Source organism: Diachasmimorpha longicaudata, chromosome 7, assembly GCF_034640455.1.
Source record: "Diachasmimorpha longicaudata isolate KC_UGA_2023 chromosome 7, iyDiaLong2, whole genome shotgun sequence".
Taxonomy (NCBI): Eukaryota; Metazoa; Arthropoda; class Insecta; order Hymenoptera; family Braconidae; genus Diachasmimorpha; species Diachasmimorpha longicaudata.
Window position 1 is genome coordinate 3,793,836 of NC_087231.1, and position 23,359 is coordinate 3,817,194.

The following is a 23,359-nucleotide window of genomic DNA, read 5'->3' on the forward strand; positions in this document are numbered from 1 at the left end:
TTTTTCCAGATACCTCAACTAAGCTATGCTTCTACAAGCACCGAGCTCTCGGAGAAGAGCCGCTTCGAGTATTTCAGTCGGGTCGTGCCGCCGGATAATTTCCAGGCCCAGGCAATGGTTGAAGTGGTACATCAACTCGGTTGGAAATACGTGTCTACGGTGGCAGTTGAGGGTGATTATGGCGAGAAAGTAAGGATTATTGATTTATAATTACTCACAAATATACATATTGCATAATCATTGCATCACTGTCATAGTGCGTTACCGTGTTTCAGTGTTGAATTACCATCGAACGATAGGGGGAATTGTCGAGATGATGTGATTGCGAGGAAAATTGTTGACACAAATTTCAATCGCATGCGTTTCGATTTCCTGATTCAATATTTATCCACAATTTCTCTTTGATAATTGTGATTGTTAAAGGGGTTTTTTGATTATTCCGAATGAAAATGGGATGAAAGGATTTTCTGAAGAGCAGAAAAATCGAGAGATGGAAACTGATTGTGCCATTGTGATGTTGGAAATGTTTCATTGCAATTGAAACGGAATTTTAGCCGAAAAAAATATTTATCGACGTACCGGGTACACTAAAACCAACACATAATTCTACCAATCAAACATGCTTCTGAAAATAATGTAAAATAAATTGTTCAACGGGAATTGCAAGTATAAGATCGTCAGAAACAAATGTGATGGGCAATATTATATTATTTCAGTGCCGGAGGTTGAATTCTGACGTCGATTCGCTTCATAATGTCTCTGCCGACCTTGGCCTCATGTATCCATCGATAGGATCAAAGTACATGAAGAAGAAAAAACAAATGAACAAATATCGCGCATTCCAAACCAACGGGACCTTAGTTGATTTTTAGAAAATTGATCTGCAAATACGGAAACAATATGAGAAAAGAAATAACTATCATGAGGAGTTAAAATACAGGAAAGATAAAATAATTTCCCCACGTGCATAGAAATTTTCCGTTGCCTCATAATATCTGCATTATTTTAATGCCAAACGATATCCATGAAACCTCATTCCTGAAGCATCAAACAAAAAATCAATTGTTTTGTTCCCCCCGAGGCATAACGCAATACAATGGAAAAGCTATGGATAGAATTTCGAAATAATTATGACGTTAAAATCACGGAAATAATATTTGTTTGCCGTTAATAACTGACGTGCATCATTCTCACGTGAGCCACAATTTCAAAAAAATGGTTAACATTATTTGCTAGTAATTTTTTTATTGAATTTTTATATTTAAGTTGTTCTAAAAATTAACTCTAAAATCAGTCCACCATTACAATTGGCCACTTGAGATAATTAATTTGGCATTTTCCATGTAGGTAAATGCAGTTTCATCAGCAATGTTATTTAATTTTTTGTAAATCAACCACATGATATTTTTTATTAAAAAAAAACTCGGTTTGAATGAAAGCAGTGAGTACAGCACGCGATAAGTGACGCGAAAATTAGATCCAAATTGAACTCTAGAGGAATCACGAAAGTTTTGGGAATCGGTTGATATTAACGGCATGAAATTGAAATTTCGTTTTTCGACTACAATGGGAGAGGGATCATGCCAGAGGCGGAGATTGGAAGAGAGGGATAATTTAGATGCTGAGAAAAGGGGGAGGAGGGGTATCGAGCAGCGAAATTTATCTGCGCACCCTTTTATAAGCTTACACGACAATTTTCGAAGAATTCTTCAACTTCGAAACCCAGCCCCAGACCTCTTATCACCTCGGAAAATGTTAGGGGAAGTTTGGTAGTGCTTGTGAATCCCTTCGAGAAGTTTAGGATTGATGATCATTAAGCGCTTGAGAATGTGATCGAAAATATGGGAAATAAGACTCCTTCGTGGAATTCACATCATCATTTTTGTATGAACTTCTAATTGCACATCTTTTCCCAGTGTATCTTTCTCTTTTATTTGAGAATATGAAAATTTTAAAAATTTTTGAAATTCCGGATATTCATGGATTTAGAGAATTTTCTCTCGTACCATAAAAAATGTATATGATATTTAACCATTCAAAATCTTTTTTTCACAGAGAGAAAAATTATTAAAAAATTACGAGGCTTTTTCGTGATATCCCAGTCAAAACAATATTCAGTAAAAATTTCGAAACACTTACGTATTTTTTCACTGAATTTTCCATACGTTAAGTGCGTAACTGTTCCATAATTTTTCCCGAATATTGTTTGACTGGCAGATTTCGAAACAGGTGCGTAATTCGTCAAGAATTTTTCTCACCGTGTGGAACTCTAGAAAGACTTCAAAACTCCACAACAAAATTATTTTTGTCGGCAAATTAAATCGGAAAATTTTCCCCTCTTGAGAGCAGGAGCTTTGCATATCGGTGAAAATGAAATGAATGTTCATGGCTAGCGCTACCCGAGACGTAAAGGAAGTTAATTAAAAACATAATTATCAATTTGCTTCGTGCTTGTGAACGTAATATAGAATTAAATAGTTTTTTTTCAGTCAATCATTGAAGAAACAATCGATAAACATCCTCACCCTCGTTTCAGATAATTAGTTTTAAGAGCCAAGGCCAATTGTGAGCAAAGAACGAGGAATCAAGAAAAAAGAAAATGAGAAAATACCATTTGAGGAGCGGTAAAAGCACGTGTGCTCTAGCACAGAATGAAGACAAACCCGAGGCATTTTATCCCTTATGTGCACTATAGAACCCGATAGTGCGCTTTCGAAGATTGAACGGTGGATAGAATGATCCCAGTGTTGAGATAAGGGCTATAAAATACAGCTGTGGATTTTTTATTCTCACGCTCCAGCTATAGGAAAATCTCAAGTCACGATTGCCTTCTGTAGACTGTACGTACGTTCTAGGTGAGATCCGTATGGCACACCTTAAGAAATAAAATGAGGAGGTTAAATACTCTGGATTCTGTACAGGAGGAGAACGATTTTTAATAAAAAAAATCTTGAAACATCATCGTCTTATTTAAATCCCAAAAGTTACAAAAAATTAAATGATCATATTGGATTATATGGGTTATTATTGACAACAAATTTAATAAACAATATTGTTACAAAGGGAATTGACGTGGAGAGAGCCGGAGAGTTAATATAAACATAAACAATGACTTCGTAGAGAGAAAGACTGAGAGTTCTTGGTCAATAGATGACGATACTTGTTTGGTTTAGTGACCGGTATTTAGTCTGATTCAGCCCGTAGAGTACAGGTACATCACTTCTTCGTGCCATATTAATAATAAAATCAAGTAAAGTTCGATTACATTCTATTCTCCGTTGGGTAAATTTGTCAAAATGATGATCTCCAATGTAATTAAGAATTTTTAGTTATCTCGGTTCGTATTACATCGAAATTGATTCACGTTTAATTTTTTTCTCATCGTCAGTCAACAAACTTCAGGAAGTTTCAACGAGCTCGTTCTGCGAAAATTATCTGCCATAAAATCCGTGCGATCCTGTCTTTCAATATTTTCATCGTGATTTTATAAAAAATATTAAAATCCCTCATTTTTGTTCCAGGGTATCGGAAGTTTCATCAGCCTCGCTGGAGAATATGGCATATGCATAGCCGTGAGTGAAAAGATCTTGAGAAATTCTCGCAACGAGGACTTTGATCGTATAATTGAACGACTCAACTCAAAGCGCAATGCAAGGGGCGTTGTACTTTTTGTTGATGAAGATAATGTGAGGTAAATTTTATGGCGATTATACCGCCACTTCCACTGTATTAATGCGTCATAACAAACTCATTTAGGAGTTTCTATTTTCCCCGAGGCACTTGCTTCACCAGAAACTTTCGTTATTTATGTGTGGAGCCAAGTGCTAACGAGTCAACTTTTGCCGGAACAGTTTTTCACGATTACGTTTTGTTCATTTTCTTCAGCCAGATTTTTGGAAGAGAATGGGAAGCAGTGGCATTACATTTTTTTTTTCTTCCCGACACTGAGAATTTTTTTTTAAGGAGTGCGTCTCCATTTCTATTAACACTATTTCTACCAGGACCGGTCAAATGACCGATTTCAAATTTTTAATTGGAATTTCCTACATTCAACGTATGTGAATCGTCTTTACACTTTACCACTTTTCCTCATATATATGTATGATATATTATGTACTCTTCAATGAAAGAAAATATATTTTTATACTGTTAAGCTGGCTATTGGTCAGCATTTAATATTGAAAAATATAAGTCGTGAAAGACCGGTCATTTGACCGGCTGCGGTAGAAATAGGTTTACGTGAAGTGTCGGTGGAAATAGTGTTAAGAAACACCACGTCCTCATTTTTTTGCTGCCAGTGCAGGATATCGATTTTTTTTTTATGCAAAAGACGTACTTCTCGAGAAATTATTTTTCTTCTCGCAGAAGTCAATTTCCGTAAGATTTACATGTGAAGATTTTTTTTTTTTTTCGAGTCGCTCTTTCGCCCACGTCAGCTGCATCCTTCACACTTTGTTTGTGAACTGCGGTTGAATATCTCTCGGTGGAAATAATTGGAGTATTGTACTGCTAAGACAATACGAGAACTCATCCCCATCCCCTTGAATCCCCTGTATCATCCACCGAGAAAGGTGGTTTCGGGTTTGTAGGATAACGCAGATATTCAGTATTTTCATTATCGAGAGTGCTCTCGCGTCTGTTATCATTGAACGTTATTCTGTGAAAATAAAGAATGCTGTGAATAATGGAAACATTGAAATAATGAAATATTCGTGGTTTTGTATTTACTGATTCGAGATGAGGGAATATTATCGAGGGGGAAGTTTTGTCGTACTGAGATATAAATCTTCCACTAGTGGTTGGTTTAACTCGAACAGGGGAAGGACTATTAATTTACTTTGATGATCATTTCTGACAGTCGTGATGGGAAGGAATTAATCATTTTGCGCTCCGGCTTTATGGAGCACTCGGACGTTTATCGCGAGAGTTATGATGGAGCTATTGATGAGAGGAAGTGAATACCATTCTTTGAAAATAATTCACGGATAATTCGCCACAGGTGGTGGAGAATGTCCCACATACAGGGTGACACGAATTGGGTTAGATGCGAGGGGATGAATTGCGGAGGGTATTTTTAGGGGGAATTCTTCGAGAGTTTTTATCCCTTTGGTATTGAGAATATCCAGATACTTCAGCCATTCTTTTTGTTCAGGGGTTTTTTAAGGCACCATTCGCAGGATGATTTTCGTCAATGGTGACACTTTTCAATATCAATTTTATGGTTATGGCCTTCTAAAAGTAAATTTGGGAAAATAAATCACAGCGATTTATTTTTTGGGGAATTATGTGAAGATCATACTGTCAAGTTGAGCTGAATTATACTGTAATACTGAAAGGTCTGTAAATATCTCTACTTTTGAGTTTTAAATTATTGTTCTGTGCTACTTTTCAATGTTAAAAAATTTATCTTTATATTGTGATCCACCTCTACTTTCTTCAGCTGATTAAAATTTAAACGAAAAATGTGATGAACATTGTATTGGATCGAGGAGAATGAATTTCTGGTGTAGATATTCAGGGAAAACGCATCTGCAGTTGTCGTTCTTTTGGTTTCATCAGGAATAGTTTTACTGCCAACTGGAAATTGAATTTTCTCTCATGGAATAAATTAGTTTGCATTGAATTCATAATTTTCAGAGAAATTTTCGAGCCATCTGGACGTGTGACGATGAAATGCAAATCCAATTTTTTTAGAGCTCTCATGTAAACTATAAAGCAAACTTCATAAATAATGAAAACCCGCACGAAGAGCATGCAAAATCGTAGAAGTGATTTTGAAATAATGGGATTCCTCGTTCGTGTTATTGGTGAATATAAATGGAAAAATCTCACGTGATTCAAGGGACAAGAGGGACGACCTCTCTAATCTAATTGTCTTTCGAATAATCACAGTTATTGACTATTTCGTTGCCAATATAATTACACCTGAACTTTATGAAATGCTTTGGCTGTTCGTTTCACTGAAATATTTACTAACATTTTTACAGACAAAAATTATTTTTGATTTTCAGGAATATGCCATTACTTTCGATAATCATATTTCTGCTTATTATTAATTTATTTTTTCTTCCTCTCGAACTCCCAGAAGTCTCATTAGTTAACATATTAATATTAATATTAATATTAATGTGAATATGAATATATAGGACATTAATTTTATTTCTTGAATATCAATTCACTAGCGGATTGTTACTATTTGCTAGCAGGACATTCCTGAAAATTGAATAAAATAAATATTCAAAAAAATCAAAATTCACTTTCTCTCTGTTCCTCATCAATCTACAAACACCAGAGTCTCAATTGAACCCTGCGAAACGATGTTAATAATCCAATCCCAATATTCAAAGTGACTTTTCCCTCACGTGCATAGTTTCCACACCACCTCAAACATGAAAATCCCCGGGAAACCCACACGAGGATTAGTTGTCCAAAGCATTTCGTTGAAACCCCAGGTCATATGAGCAATGTACACCACGGATGTTGTTTAGTAGACTACGTACGAGGGACTTTCTTCTGCACATTTTGTCCTTACCAGGATTCCCATCCCAAGGGCGTTTTCGGGCTTGGTTACACATGACGTTTTTCCAACTATCGTATATTCGTGGTTATTTATCACGGGAAAACACGTCGCTGCGTTGGTTTTTTTTATACATCATGTACCTTTGTTTCGCTGTTGTCGGGGAGGGAGGAGAGGATTATTCTCTCCGTGTTTCTCCCAATGAGAGCAATTTCCATTTACCAGTAATGACGGCTTTTTCCGAGACCTCTCTCGTGTTTTACCTCTTTGGAAGATTAATTGTTCATCATAACGACACACGACGCATTTCATAGTCCTGCTCCGAAAATTTTTGACTCATATCGCAATTTCGAGTGAATTTTGCAGTTCAATAATTCTCTTCTTCGCATTTACACTCATTTACATTTATATTTTACACTTTGTACTCTCTACAGCAATAAATGAAATTTTTCTGGATCTTAAATTCAACAATTCTCGTTTTTCTGGATAATTATTTCCTCATTTGGCTCGACGTTACATATAGATATTTGTTCCTGGTACTTGGGATAATTAGTTTCACGAATCTCTACAGTCATTCCATTTACTTTGTTCCTGGCATCGCGTATGCACAATTTTCATTCCCCTGATTTCATATCGTCCAGCCCTCGTTAATACTTTTAACATGAGTGGAGTGAGGAGAAAGGGCTGCAGTTAATGGAGCCTCAAAATTTTTTCTATTCTTTTCACCATTTCACAGTCGACTGACCCTTTCGCATTTCAACTGAAAGAACGATGATGATGTATGCTACCCCTAGTTGGGAGAAGTGAAACGTTGACCTTTGCTATTCTACAAACGTTTGTTGTAGACACAGGGCTCCATACAAATTTGCATCGTTATCGCGTCTGCAGACCATTTGCCACCGGCGAACATTAAAGCGGAGTTTAAATGAAGCGAACGAGATTGAGGCTAGAGGAGATTTGAGTGCTCTGCGTTGATTGGGATGCTATTAGACAATAGAGGAATTCTCTGGATCATCACCGTGAACGACCGACTCCACTGAATAATTCATTATATTTAATCTGTCAAATTTATTCACGAATTTTTCGAATATTTTTAGGGCCCGGAATCTGCAATTTTACCAGCATTGCGCGGAAAGGAAGTGATTTTTTTTTTCATTTTTTTTTACGATCGAGACCAGCGCGTAATGGATTCAGAGAGAAGTAACAATTCTAAAATGTCAGTCAGAAGAGGATCGTTTTCCCAATAAAACATTAAATTTTTTTATGTATTCATAAATTTCATGGCAGTTGTGGAATATGACTGGAAATGCCTCCCCCTGACCTGTGGGCATAAATCTCTCGGGGAGGTCGTCACTTTATACAGAATGTGATGAAAAAGTGCAAACGCGGTGGACAAATTTCATGGATTTAGTAGGGTTTCATTCGTGTTTGTTAACTGGCATCGCGTCACGTCCATCACGAACTTTTAGTAATTAGTGGACTTTGACACTTCCTATTGACACTGCATCATCTCTTTCAGTAATAAGCATGTTGCACTGCGATAAAAATATTATCTGATTCATGTGACTATAATTCGAGCCAAAGATCAGGACCATTTTTCGGGTATTTTTATCACTGCACGTCGTATAACATTTTATGTCACTGAAAGAATCCTGGCTTATCCAGCCTAGTGGCATAATAATGGTCACGAATCCATGAAACGTACGTACTGCCAACAATCGACATATATATTCATAAATTTACTGGTTTATTTTTTTATTATTGTTGTTTACATGACTTCGATCGATTTAGGATACGCTGCGATGGACCTCGATTTTGAATATGACTTTCGAACTCGCTTTTCATTTTATTGGAAACTCTTGGAAATTCCAATAAAGTTTTGAGACTCTCGTCCGAATATTCCTATAAAAATTTTGAACTCCACTGAATTTCCAGTAGAATATAAAGTTTCATTGTCTTTTTCTCAAAATTGTGTTCCACTCCCTCTCCTGTAAATTAGTAGTGGACTGTTCATGAAATAGACACCGTAAAAAAACTGAATAAAATTTTATTCAATAAAATTAATTGCAACCTGTTGATGATTTTACTCACCAGAAAGCTGTTGCAAGCTACGATCAGGGCCAACGTAACTGGCCACTTTATGTGGGTTGGCAGTGATTCGTGGGGTGCTAAAGTCCATCCCGTGAGAGACCAAGAGTTTGCTGCTGAAGGTGCAATAACAATCCTGCCCTTCCGAAATCGTCTCGATGGTAAGTGTGTCATAAAAAAAAAAATTCTGACAATTGAAAAGTATTTTCATCACGCCTGTCAAAGCAACATTCACCAATGAATATACCCCGACAATCCCTTTGACGGATGCACTTCATTCCCACAAATTGAAATCCACCTTTTTCGTCGAGAACGTTAATGAATAACAGGGACTCTTTAATTATTTTCAAGTGTACTCTTTTTTCCAAGAGTCCGTGTTTCCCTTTTCTCCTGTATCCATGCTACTCGTTCCATTTCCCCCATCCCCATCTCAATCATTCTCTTTTTACGATAACTCCCAGTAGGAGTGCTCCGTTTTTCAATTTTCCTTTGCACGAGCAACGATTTCAAAGTGAGATAAAAAGTCATCCCTTCAGTTATTCACAACAGATGCGCAACGATGTGATTTTCAATGTGTATACGAGTAGCATTTGATCACAAAATACCGTCAGTACTGGCTTATGGAATTGAAAATCATTCGAAATGAATGAAGAGAGAGAGGGGAAAATTATATGAAATAAATATATTAGATGCATAAACAATCGATATCTTTGATAGTTTTTATAGCGAGAGAAAAAATTCATTCTGATGATGATAATGATATTTATTACGTTCAGAAACATCGACATGATGCGACATGGTATGGTCGGATACGTGCAGACAACGTGGAGTTTAATATAAATAAATAATTTGTTGTCTCAACTATTTTGAAGCAAAATAATATGGAGCATAAAAATATCGAGCAATTCAATGCATATTTTATCCCTGGACTAGTGCCTCCAACCGAACGTCAGGCTGGAGAAGACATCATGATGTCGAGGCTTGCCAGAGGATATTTCATGCATGAACGGTGAATATTTTATAATTCATGTGTTGGAATTAACAATTTTCGAAAATTTTCCGAGAAGCTTAATTCAGCATTAATATTTTGTGAGCATTTGTGGTATGCATAGACACCTTTATAGTAATAATTGCTCGATTTAGAAAGGTCCAACTGTTATTATACTCTCGGTTTCAGATCTTCAATAATAAAATTGTAATTAACACCTAGAATGGCACTTTGCTAATTTCTGTAATTTATAAATTCTTCAGAACAAAGAGAATTCGCTGTTTGGGATTTGGATAAAAATATGAAACTCAGTGTAATTCGTATTTGATATTTGGAATGGTGTAGAAGTGTCTCCCATCGAATATCAGACTGAGGAGAAAATTATAGGATGGAGGGACAGCCAGAGCATGATCGATATCTTTTATAATTCATCTGTCGTCGGCAATGAAAATTTAAGGCTGGAAAAACTTCCGGGGAAGTGTAATTCGAATCAATATTTTCTGGTGACATGTCTTACGAATCCCTCTCATATATTAATAATTCTCGGCCCTTCGATTCGGGGTGATCCAGCTACTGCTGACTATCGCAGTTTTCGGTTGTAAATTTTGAACGATAAAATACAAATTTAAAATTCGTACCATTATTTAATGAATTGTTTGCACTCAACATTATTTATTTCACCCAAACATCATCCAATTCTCGGCTTTGATAGACATATCCCAACTACAATAATAAATAGGTGTCACGTCAGGTCCAGATAAGGTGACTTGATTTCAAAAGTCAGGTCCTCGATTGCTTACCTAGGGCTTGGCACATCAGGACCTTATCTGGAGGGTAACATACTGTCAAGCATATACCTCATCAGGTTGATGTGGTCTGGACCTGATAAGGCAACCTTTTAAGGTTCCTTTCCGGCAGATATGAATTCGCCTTCTGCAACAAATTAATAATTACTTAAATAATTCTTTCATTATTGATTTATAATTATGTGTATACCATTACGGAATATTCCAACGGTTCACTAACGCGAATTAACAAGAAAAAGAAAAAAATAAGAAAGAAAAAAAAGAAAAAAAACTTGCAGCACTTGGTCACCTGCCATCCAGTTGTTATCCCGGTTTGATGTTCCTTAACTTCAACGATCGCTACTGTACCGTATGTCCTGGTCTGTTACCTTCCAATTGTTGAGTACTGAGTCGTATGGTCAATACAAGGCGATGGATACTCCTCCTCAGAGTTTGAAAAATATATATAATTGCTCCTTTTGCTTCATCGAGGCTCACTCATTGCTATTTAATTAATAATAATAATTCATAATCAATTATTTGAACAATTATTATTACCAATAAAAATTCAATAATCACTATCATATTCAGAAATGTAATGATAATAATTCTTGTCATTACTGAAGCAATATCAAATAATAATGATTGTATAATAATAATTATCATTATCACCTTGACATCCTTGACAGTGACTGACCTGATACCGTATGCCATATTCAAACCGGATGAGGACCTGATGTGCAAATCACACCCTATGCCTTCCCCAGCGGGTTCCACAGGGCCTCAGCACAGGCCCAATCGACTTTCCCTGATCCCCGATTGCCTCATTTCTAACCAATCTGGCCCTGATGTGACAGTCGATTCACTTTACAAAATTCCTAATCGGGATAGAGGTCAATTTAATTCATATTTTATGATGAATGGAATTCAAGTGCCTCCGTCCAACCATCGAACTAGGGGACAAATTGTCGAACGTAGGGGCATCTCCGAGAATATTTCATACGTGAATGATCGATATCTTTTATACCTCATGTGTCTTGGGCGATGAAAATTGTGGTTTCGACAAACTATCGGGGAAGTGTAATTCAGAATCAATATTTTCCGGTAACATGTCAGGCAACGGACCCTCTATAGATAAATCATTTTTTACTCTTTAGTTCGAAAATGGAGGAGTCGATAGAATCTTACTGATTCCCCCCAAACCATTACTATCCACGTGGCATTGTGTGTTGTACATTTTTATGGGTGAAATTCAAATGCAGAGCTTGACGGAAACTTTGATCATTTGTCTGGACTATAATTTATTCATTCTAAATAGTCTCCGTCACATTTGCCCCTCGGCTGGGAATATCAAACGCAATTTAATTTATATTTTATATAAAAAATGATAAACGTGTGCGTCCGAGTGATCATCAAACCCAGACATCTCACAGGATATTGCATCCTTGAACAGTCGGCATTTTTTATAATTCATGTGTTTTTTCCAGTAAAAAATGTCATTTATAATCAATATTTTTTGGCGACACGTATTATCAATAGAGGCCCCGATACATCAATAATTCCCTCCCCTTCGGTTCCAATACATAGAGACTCCTGCAACATCGCTGTCTCCCTCCAACCGTTACTGAAACTTTGATAATGTATTTGGATTACAAATTATCTACTTTGAGCTGTATTCAGCGAATTTGTGGCTTACCTAGACCCTCGATTTGATTCCCATTTACCTCGAACTGCCCATTAAACTGGACAAAAATTACACGATAATTCATAACTAATCTATTTATTTAATAATTAATTTATCCCGACGAATGACAAGTTTAATTTGGACAAAATGTCGGGGAATCATAATTCAAAATCAATATTTTTTATGACGTGTCTTACAATGGACCTGTCCCAACATACAACTGATTTCCTTCGCTTTATTACCATTTTCGTGGCCTTTAAATTTTCACTTCAATCACTTCAAGTCAGAGATAAAATCTCAATTGAAAACTCAAATACAACTTTGATAATTTATTCGAATTTATAATTATTTATTCGTAACAGTCTCCACTGAGTTTGCGGTTCGGCTGCAAAATATCAAACGCAGTTTAATTCATAGTTCATGTTTAATAGAGGATATGCTTCTGCGAGTGCCTCCGACCGAACGGTAAATGACTTTCAAACAACTTTGGAACAATCAACAAAATTAATCTCATCGTATCCGTGTAGCACACTCTTTCACTTCCTCACCACACACCTCTTATCGTGATATGACTTTGAGCCAGAGAAATGAAATTACGCGACGACTGGGAAGATTGAAAGGGTAACGAGGTTAAAGCGAGTGCAGAGTGGATAAATTCCTACGGATTTTTGGATATGCAGTGTTCAACATCGCTCCAATTCATCGGATATATTTGAAATAGTAACGCAGCTGTTGCTACCCCGACGCTGTTTCACTTTGATTGGATTTTCAAAACTCGTGGAAAAACACCGAAAATACATTCAACGTATTGATTCTTCAGTTATTAGATTGTTTTTATTTTTCGTTGCAATTCGGGGAATTTTTCTTCGCCCAGTATTGTCAGTATTTTGGTCATACGCGGGGAAAATGCATCGGACAAATGCGAATGAGATCGGTCGATTGATTTTGTGTTTATTTTTCAATATCGAAACATTGAAGGGAAAATCTGTTTGTAGTTTTGCGGACAGTAATTCCACGATTCGATCGGATTAATTGGATAGTCCTTTCAGCTACTGCTTTAGATATTTGCAAATGGTTATGGGGACATCAATGCCGGCTGATTGAGGTAGAATTTAATGTTAGTTGGAATGTATTTTTTGCGGATCATCTGAAATTTATTGAACACCAAATAAAGTTACTCGTGAGAGAGAATTATTTTCAGATATTGCTGATGATTTATTCAGGAAAATTAGTGAGTGAATTTTAACGAGTTATGGGACCGATGAATTTGGGTGAATTAGTTATCAATTAGTTGATGAAAATTTCACAGAATATATTACATGGTTTAAATGGTTAAATGAAAAAAATTTTGATGAACTTCCTGGGTGTATTATAATTGCACCGTAATGAAGGTTAAGGATGCAGTTGCATAATCGTTAGGGTTATCAACGTGATGCTCTGATTTGGATGAATAATTCATCATTCTTAGTCGGATAAAGTAGTTCCACGGGGTTCGTACCCTTTGGCATATGCGATTTAATAAACACTAGAGAGGAGAGTTATTTTCAAATGGAAATATTTAGGAGTAAATGCAATTTATGGAGCGATTTATTATGTATGTGTATGTGTTTGTAGAACAAAATAAACGACTGTTGACATTTTTCCAGTAAAAAATTTCGAGAATGCGGCAAGAAATTTTGGATAAAAATTAGATCTCTAGAGGTAATCAACCACTTTTTAGGTCAAGTTTCGGTGGGAAATTTAGACTTCGGGGGCTAATTTATGCAATAAAATTAAATTTTATCCCTTGTTTCGCCGCCTGAAGTCTGATTTTTATGTAAAATTTCTTTCCGCATAATTATGAGATCAAAAAATTAGTTTTTCATCCCTGAATTTAGCCATTCGGTATTGGTCATGGGAATATCAATGCCTGTTGATTGAGAGGAAATTTTCCCCCAGCGTGAGATATATTTCTCGGGGGTGGGGACGCATTGATTGCATGAGGAATAAAATATGATACGGATTATACTCACATTCTCCTGATAATTCATTTCAGTTGTGGCGTAGTAAAGTCTGGGGATGCAATTAGATAATCCGAGGGATCATCAAGGTGACGCTTCGGATGAATAATTCAACATTCTTAGTCCGATAAATTAATTCGCCAGTTTTCGCACACGTGCGCATAGAAAAACCGGGTTAATTTGAGTAAAATAGGTGAGTGGATATGTACGCGGAAAAATCAGTAGAAATTATCAGACCTAATCTGTAATATTATATTATACCTGGACGACTTTGTAAGAATGGGAGCTGTTTCAGAAAAATTACCCAACTGTTAGATAATTTTTCTGAAACACTCGATAAATTTTTCCGAGTGGTACGAGAATTTTCTCCGAAGGACCAGAAGATAACACGATTACCAGAGGGTTCCACGAGGCGACATAGTTCACAAAAAATTATGCGAAAGTTCCATAATTCGCGAGGGAGAAAAAAAACTCGATAAAAATGACCAAAAAATTAAAAAAAGGGCGCAGCGCTCCGTAAAAATTACGTAACTAACTGGGTATTATTTATGAAGTGTTCCATACTTTTTACTGGACCTTCCATAATTTTTATTGAACCTTTTTTTCTCGGTGTGGGTATATCCATCCGACCATCAATTCCGATGATCATTTATTTTTCAATGTCGAACAAGCAGAAAATGTTTTCACCCTTCCGCTGAATAATTCCATATTTCCATCAGATCAAAGGAGGGATTTTTCATCTATTGATTTAGTTATTTAGCGGTGGTCACAGGAGTATCATACCCGTTGATTGAGAGAGAATTTTCCCCGGCGTAAAATATCTCCCCAACCGGTGAGGATGAACGATTGAATGAGCAATAAAATATGATACGAACAATGTTCAGATCCTGTTGATAATTCATTCTGACAGAGGCGTAATAAAGCGGGCGCAAGTGAAGTCCCATTTCGGCTGAATAATTCAGGAGTCTTAATCGGATAATGGGATTAATTCGACAATTTTTTCAGTTATTGAAGTATGCAATCTGACAAAAAGTTGGGAAACAAATTTTTTTAGGGGAAAGTTTTTATCAGTGAATGGAATCAATTGACTGATTTTATATTTATGTTTCAATATGGGAATCGGAAAAACCGTTTGTTTTCTCCCCGCGAATAACTTCGTATTTTAGCCAGATAAAAGGATGAATCTTTCAGCTGTTGATTTAACTGTTCAGAATTGGTCATGGGAATATCAATCCCTGTTAACCGCACGAGGATTTCCATTTTTACATTATGTTCCCTATCGGTGGGGGACCAATGATTGAATGAGTAATAAAATATGATATGAATTATGTTCAGATTCTGCACAAAGAGAAAAATTATTGAAAAATTACGTGTCTGTTTAGTAATCTGCCAGTCAAAACAATATTCAGTAAAAATTACGAAACACTTACGCATTTTTCCCTGAACTTTCCATCCTTTTTCTTGAATGTTCTGGACTTTTTCCTGAAAGCTCACTGAAGAAGTGCGTAACTGTTCCATAATTTTTACCGAATATTGTTTTGACTGGCAGATTACTAAACAGACACGTAATTTTTCAAGATTTTTTATCTCCCTGTATTGATACTTTCTTCAGTAGAATTATCGCATGTAATACCACAAGAGCTCCGAAATTATCGGATATTTCCCGATAGGTTCGTTGCAAACAAATGAACGTGTCAAGTTTTCCAGTTTAAAAATCACGAGCGCGAAGCGCGAGTGATTTTTCTGGAAAACTTGACGAGCTTATTTGTTTGCAGGGAACCTTGAGGGAAATATCAGATAATTTCGAAGTTCGAGTGGTATTCGGGGGATTATTTTTTGCATCCAAATCTTGGCCGATAGAATTGCACCATGAGACATAATTTTCAACGAATTGCCATTTAATCTGTCAGATACAATTGAGGGTTACTTCAACATTTGTTTTTTTTTATATATATCAACATGCAAAATTTCCAGTGTAATTTTCAAGAATATCCGCTGAAATACCGTGTTGACTATACAAAATAACGTCGAATGGTGCAATCCTATTGGCCAAGATTTGGATGGGAAAAATAATCACCCAAATTAGAACAGCAATTAGATAATCTTTGAACAAAAACAGAATAATAATAATTAACCCTCTCCTCAATTAAATAATTATTAAATCCTATGGAAGGACTGGTAACGAATTCACCGAAAATAAATTACAAACTTTATTGACCTCAAATGAACAATGTCTCTCGTAGACAAATAATTTTCAATTCACATTCAGTTGATTGTTCCTTTCATTTATGATTGAGTGATGTCTGGGAATGCCACCAGACAATAGTAAAATCCTCAGGACGAAGTGCAATTCCAGTGGAATAATTTACCATTCCACCTCCGTAAATTGACTTTGGGGAATTTTCGAACCCCCTCTAATGTTCAATCTAACCAAGATTCTCCGGTGAGTCGCGGAGGGGGGGAGGGGGCTGGTTTATTTCTAGTTGGGATTTTTCGAAAGTGAATGAAATCCACCAGTAGATTTGGTATTCGTTAGCCAATAGACATATATAAAAGCTCCCAACATTCTTCCGGGTCAGTCTCCGCTTTGTGTCGGATTCATCGAATGAACCCGTCATTCATCCATCGATTCAACAATTGGAAATTAATCATGGGAAGTATCAATACCTCTTGATTGAGATAAAATTTCCCCTAAAATAGCTTCTTCATGCGGATGGGGGAAAATGATCAAATGAGAGCTGAAGTCCAATTCGAATCGTATTAATTAAGTCATAATTGCCACTACTAGTCAGCGAGTAATAGCGTCTGGCTAATTACGAATTAACGAAGCATTTCAATTATGAATTTTTAATTGTATAAATGCTCATCAACTGATTGTGATTTTTAATGCGTGGATTGTGGCCTTGAGCTGGTGCAGATTAATTCCTGATGTTTTGAATAATCAATGGTTTTTATTGGCTCCCAATAGAAGGTTAATCGATATGGAATAACGACGATGGAACACTTTCATGGAGTGCAAAAGCTTGTTTGCTTTTTTCCAAGCTAAATGGACATAATCTCGCTTTTACTGCTTTCAGATTTCGACGTTTATTACAAAAATCTGAGACCGCGAGTGGGGGATGAGTGCGGTGGCCAGACCGAGAGGAATGTACCGCATCCAAAATTACCCGAGAAAATGGTAAACTGTCGAAATGTTTGGTTTCGGGAATTCTGGTCTCAGCATCACAAGTGTGTGTTTGGAGCATCAACGGGACAAACCGAAGTGAAGGGATGCACTGGGGATGAAGTCCTCATCGAGTATGATCAGGAGGGGCTTGTGCCATTTGTAGGTGAGGTATTGGATAATGATATGCTAATCATAGTCAGGAAATTGTCATAAGTTGAACGAATTTCTAGCGATATTTCCATGTGCGGTTTTTTATCACTGGGGAATTGTGATTTCAGTGCTCGTACGAGGATTTTTATAGAAAATTTCTCGCCATACTGGAAGGTAATTGAATAAAGTGGAAAAAGCATGAGGCGATGTTCAAAGCGCGATCGACGGAGTGTGAACTACTAAAAAACGTAAAAATGTCAAATTATGCTCCTCTTGACCCCTGCAACCCCTGATTCTAGCGCCTCAAGGGGAGCTCAAGATCCTAAAGACCTGAAAGTTCTTTGATCCCTCGTCGTAACATCACATATTACCGAAATGGTCATTTGTCCATATTCAACTCTACCTTTTAGAAATAGTTAACAAATGTCATTTGAAATACATCAATTATTTGCAAAAAAAAAGTTTCTCCGGGGCGACTTGACAATGAATTTTCAGAAAAAATCCCCTTGAATATTTGTAAATCAAGATCAGTTTATCCGACTACTCTCGAAATAAGACGTTTAGCATTATTAATGCCGGCAGGTGGTATGTGGTACGCATAAATTCAAATATGCGTTAGGGGGTGATCGCCCGTGAGGAGAGACCGAGGCCAAATGCGATTACGTTTTACAGTATTTCCCAGTCTCGTTCCCCTCCTCCGTGTCCTTCATCCATTAGCTAAAATTTGAAATACAATTATTCAAATTTCGGGGAGGGGGAATTTCGAAGGGAAATTTATCTGAAACATGAGTGGAACCACGAAGAAAATGATCAATCAATTCCGGTAATAATTGAGTAATTACTGACTGCACTCGGGGAGCTCATCTCTCTGGATTCCCAGCATTCCGCATTATTAATGGTAGAAAGTGGTATATGGTCACCAGAGGTGAAAATCCACACTACCAGAGAGCTACCCTTATGAATTAACTGTGACACATAATGTGAATTCCAGAATTTCGCCGCAAATTGGAATAAAATTTTTGAAATTGCAAAATTTTTTTTCAATTCATAATATCTTCAATTAAACATTTTCATGCTATTAACCTAAATTATCAGAATTTCAGAGCATGTTCGAACGAAAATCCTTTTTGATGCAGATTTACTGAGTTCTTACATGATCATGAAAAAATAATGATCAATCATTTACAAAAATTATTAGAGTTTACATTTCAAACTATTTATCAAAAATTAATTTACAGATGGACTGAATAGATCTTTGTACGATTTATATTTCTTTTATTTTCGTGTTTCCATTTGACATTGGAAAATATTTTGATGGGTGAAAATTCTAAAAAGTTTGGGGCATGATGTGTATGCTGTTTTCTTGGGTCTAAACAGAGGTGCATGAGTGGGACCGTTCTGGGTTATTGTGAGTCATCAGGTCCAGGGTGTGGTGGCCCTTTAATCTTTTCAGCCTTTCGAGCGTATAAAATAAAAGTAAATAAATAATATTCAAATGTTTAGAATCATTATAACTATCCCATTTCTAATAAAAAAAACTCAATCAGTGGATCAATCAGATGAGCTCATCTCCTCTGGAATCCCAACATTATTAAATTCATTTATTAAAACTAAATGACGTTCATTTCGTTGGGATTAATTTTGCCTGGCGTCTGCTCATCAGCAAGGTGTCGTTGAAAAATCCGTGACTGAATATTTTTCAAGCAAGTTCATTACTTAAATCTTTGAATTAAAAAATTCTGCATTATTAAAGCGAGAAAGTGGCACATGACGAGCACAAATTCAAATATGCACTAGGGGAATATCAATCATTATGAAATAACTATAATCCACAACACAATTATTAAAATTTTGGGGTGAATTTTAATACAAATCCCTCTCCCTAGGGATTTTAGAGAGGGGGAGCGGCTATAGAATCCGGAAAAAAAATAATCAATCAATTACAAAAACGAATTAAGTAGTCAGTGTCTGCGTTTGGGCAGCCAAGCTCACTCTACCTTCACTCGATTTGAAATTTTCTCTCCACATTTACATGGCAGCCATTCATTTATTTTTATCTCAGCTACAACCGTGTGACTCTAACCAGAAAGCGAATTGCAGTCATATGTCTGGGTCTCGGGTCTTTCTCCGGTGGATTTCGATCATGAAAATCCCTTGTTAGGGGAATTGCCACAGTGACACTTTACGTACACCAACTATGAGCCACACAATGTTGCTATGATAAAGGACAAATGGCACATGTGTTCTCTACACTACCCCAGGGATCTCCAACTTTAGTACACGTTTTTTTCTCCTCAATTTGATAAGTTTTTCTTTTCGTGTAAAGTGCTGTTCATCCTTTTTTTCCCATTTTCTCGTTTAGTTTCTCTCACTCCTGGAAATTTATAAATGATCCCACCTCAGGAGCTGTCTGATATCCGTCATTTTCCATAGAAATTGCCGCGAACCCCTGGTATTTCGGGAATCACGGTAGCAGATGAAGTCCGTAATCTACGCGTCTACTTCTATCTCTTGTGGAACAATGTTCATTGTTCATGTACAATCACATTTCTTTTATCCCTGACCACAACGAGAAGACCAATGATTCGGAGCTCATGTTTTTTCGTTTCCTCCAAAACTCTTGTCATCATTTTTCTTCCTTTTGACCTGGAAAAAATAATCAAAATTGTCATATTGTTGTGACGTGAAAATCTGATTTGCGGTTACGAAATTTTTCATGACAAATTAATTTTCCCTTTCACTCTGCTACTCGCTAAAACATAGACTCGGATGTTTACAACATATGCTGTAAACATGTTGAACAGTAAACTTTGAATGTGACGCATGCGGTCCTCCATTATTCTGCTCCCACAGTGCAAAACAAACTTATATTTTTTCCGTTCACGGAGCAGTAGTCTAGACACCAATAAATACGTTTTATTTTTTCCCCGAGAAAATCGTAAAATAGTCTTTCGAAAAAGTGTCTTTCATTGAATTTGAATTGAGCTCGATGATTAACTTTCTCATGATTAAATTTACCGTGATTTCTTAGACAATTTCGATCCAACTTTTCTCCCCGTGTACGAGTGAAATAATGAAATAAGGAGGGTGAGGGGAGGAGTTTGGTATGCTCTCAAAGTCCTTTTCCCCTCTATGCTGAGCTATCGTAACGTCACCCTCGGGTATTTTCTTATCAAAATTTCATATCCACTTTTACGAGGCAGGGAATTACACAGGAGCACACGGAGGATGAAACTTTTGCATGATTTATAGGTGGTGGGTGGAATTAATACATTTTTCAGGGGATAAAAAACTGATTAAATGGACTCTTTAAATTTAACACGACTCAGAGACAAATAAACGCCAACTGATTTGTTCATGTTGTGAATTTTCCGGGTGATAATTTTTACTCACACAACCGTTTATAGTGTTTTTGGCACTTCCAGATCTCGGTTGAAGTCAATTGAAAAATTAGGTCGAATTGCGTCGTAAATATTTTTTTATGATCCGTGAATCCTATCGATTCTCGTGTTATTTAAGTCCTCCACTCGTGCGAAATAAAAAAGTGAATAGATTGGAGGACAGTGCAAATACACTGAGAACATAAAAATTCATTTCACGATTGCAATTGAATTTTCATTCCCATCTGAAGTGATGTAATAGGCCGAATTGAAAGGGATTTTCCATAAATAACACTGGTGAAAATATTCGGTGAATTTTCCAAGGGCTCTTGAAATTACTCCACTGTAGTCCAATTTCACGTAAATATCAAGAAACATCAGCTCCGAAAATTCCACATTTTATAACAAAGTGATTTGATTATTTCTCAGATATTTAATTTAACCCACGATAATTTAATATCGAATTTTCAATAAATTTTCAAATTACCCTAATATTCTCCTGATTGCGTATATCTATGGGAAAGTCCCGTAAATACCATAGAGAAATAGTTTTTGGGACCGGAATAAGTTGGATTATTTTTCCCCCTAGACCAAATCATTTTTTACCGCGAGCCGTCAGGACAATTAACCCAGAAATTACTTTCACGTAATTAGAACTGCCAAAATTTCCTAAATAATTAGTCCCCTACGTTATTCTCCTTGTACCCCTACTTCTGATTTCTTCAATATCCTCACTCATTTCAAACTGAAAGATCCCTTTCCCATTTCCCAGTCTTCACCGTGAAAATCATTTCCAAATAGTATCAGAAGTCTAACCGGAATCTCCGATAAACCCAAAGTCTAGACACTGATTTCACCCGAAAAAAAAAAAATTATCTCGAGATGGAACTGACCTCTTTCTCAATCGATTTGTTCACGACATTTTCATAATACGAACAAAGAGAATAGAACATGAATGTAATCCTCTCAACTCCACCATTGCCCTCCATTCTCTCGCAGTTCACGTCAGAATTTCCCTTTGATAAGAAAAACACATTTCCATATAGTTGAAAAAAAAAATAAATAAAAACAACAAAGTACCATCCGCATCTCTCCTTATCATCCACCACATTAATATATCATTGTTAATGTCTCCAGTGGACGCAGTCTATGCAATGGCGTATGCTGTTCACAATTACATTGATGACGAGTGTGTCAAACTCCAAGGGACAGTGCACCACCTGTGCGATGCACTGGCACCAGCACCACCTGGTCAACATCTTCTCCAGTATATACGCAATGTAACATTCGTCGGTTCGTATTCAAAGCAACAGCTCTCTACACATTTGAAATTAAATCAGTGAAACGACAATGTGCACTCTTGTATTGTGTGCTGTGAGTTTGGTGAATGTTGTTAAAGAGACGAGAGGGCAATGCGAAGGGAAGCGTGAATATTCCACGTTGGCATCTTTCGAGGGAACTGCTGAAATACACAGACTGGATTTTCATTAACAAGTCAATGCTAAATTACTTGAGAGTGAAAATTTCTGAACCATACTACTTCTTAGATAAATATACGAATTCTCCACGAAATATATCAATGCTTTCCCTTTGTCTCTCATCTCTTTTGGATCTTCACCAATTTTCGACTCTTCACTTCTGTCATTTAGTTTTGTCTTGTCACTGCATGCATGAAGTTATCAAATGGAATGGGAAACCACATTTTTTGGCAGGATAACAAACATACTTTGTGCATGATATTGAGGAGTTTTATGAAATTTGTGAATATAGAGTTGTTTCTCTAGATTTTATTTATTCAATATGTAAGACAGAATAATTATAGTTTCTGTTAAGAAGCTCTAGGACAAGGCAGCGTTTCTAGCGCTGCTAGAAAAATAAAATTCTTTGTTCGACGGAATAAGAAATTTTAACATCTTTTATGGTTCAATATTCGTGATATTTGTTTGACCTTTGACTTCCGCTTTCTTTGTCTTGTGTTTTCATTTCATGCCTGGTTGGAGTATTCAAACGGAACAGAAAGCTAATAAAAGTCAGGTCACATGGCTGTCATTTGTAACGATATTCCAACGAAATCAGAAAAAAATTTTCTGTCGGAATAAAAATGATATTTTATAAATCAAATTTAACTTGAAAGTTCATGAAAATTGCAGGTAAAATAAGAGTTTTTACTCGTTTAATATATGAAGTTTAGATTAGTTGGGGGTGGAAATTTCTGAGTCGTGGGATGTGTCAAATAAACATTGAAATTTTCACAGTAAAATGCAAGCAAATTTATTCTTCAATTTATGCAGACGTAACTCATGAATTCTAGAAAATCCCTTGATGATTCAATTTTTATCCCTAGTAACTTAGTTTATAATCCTTCAAATAATTCCGGTAAGTTCCGAGGATCTTAAATAAGGGATAAAATTATGAAAATTAAGGATCCGCCCCTAAAATGCTGGCATTTTATTCTCTCGGAAAGACAAAAGTTAATGTAATGTAGCGTCTTTTATGCTTTATCTCCCTTCGCTCTTTGAATTTTCATAATATTTTGTAGTCTCTCACTTCCGCTTTTGTTGTCTGCTCTTATCATTTCATGCACGATTGACAGATTCAAAG

The 23,359-nt window shown here is 36.4% G+C and overlaps 1 protein-coding gene and 1 long non-coding RNA gene across 4 annotated transcripts in view; one reads left to right on the forward strand and one right to left on the reverse strand.

Moving 5' to 3' along the window:
- The window catches only part of LOC135164881 (metabotropic glutamate receptor 8-like), a 76,485-nt gene that overhangs the window by 39,540 nt on the left and 13,586 nt on the right, over nt 1-23,359 (forward strand). For all 3 annotated transcript variants that reach the window (XM_064125646.1, XM_064125649.1, XM_064125648.1), the window contains exons 5-9: nt 10-189; nt 3,522-3,691; nt 8,612-8,766; nt 17,140-17,391; nt 21,896-22,051. In XM_064125646.1, the coding sequence (XP_063981716.1) occupies nt 10-189; nt 3,522-3,691; nt 8,612-8,766; nt 17,140-17,391; nt 21,896-22,051 (913 nt within the window). The remainder of the gene's footprint in view (nt 1-9; nt 190-3,521; nt 3,692-8,611; nt 8,767-17,139; nt 17,392-21,895; nt 22,052-23,359) is intronic.
- LOC135164895 (uncharacterized) overlaps nt 8,236-23,359 on the reverse strand; it is a 65,575-nt gene continuing 50,451 nt past the window's right edge. Inside the window, exons 3-7 of the long non-coding RNA XR_010299403.1 lie at nt 19,376-20,024; nt 10,676-11,256; nt 10,394-10,526; nt 8,609-10,316; nt 8,236-8,505 (exon numbers count right to left, since the gene is read on the reverse strand). This is a non-coding gene — a long non-coding RNA (uncharacterized LOC135164895). The remainder of the gene's footprint in view (nt 8,506-8,608; nt 10,317-10,393; nt 10,527-10,675; nt 11,257-19,375; nt 20,025-23,359) is intronic.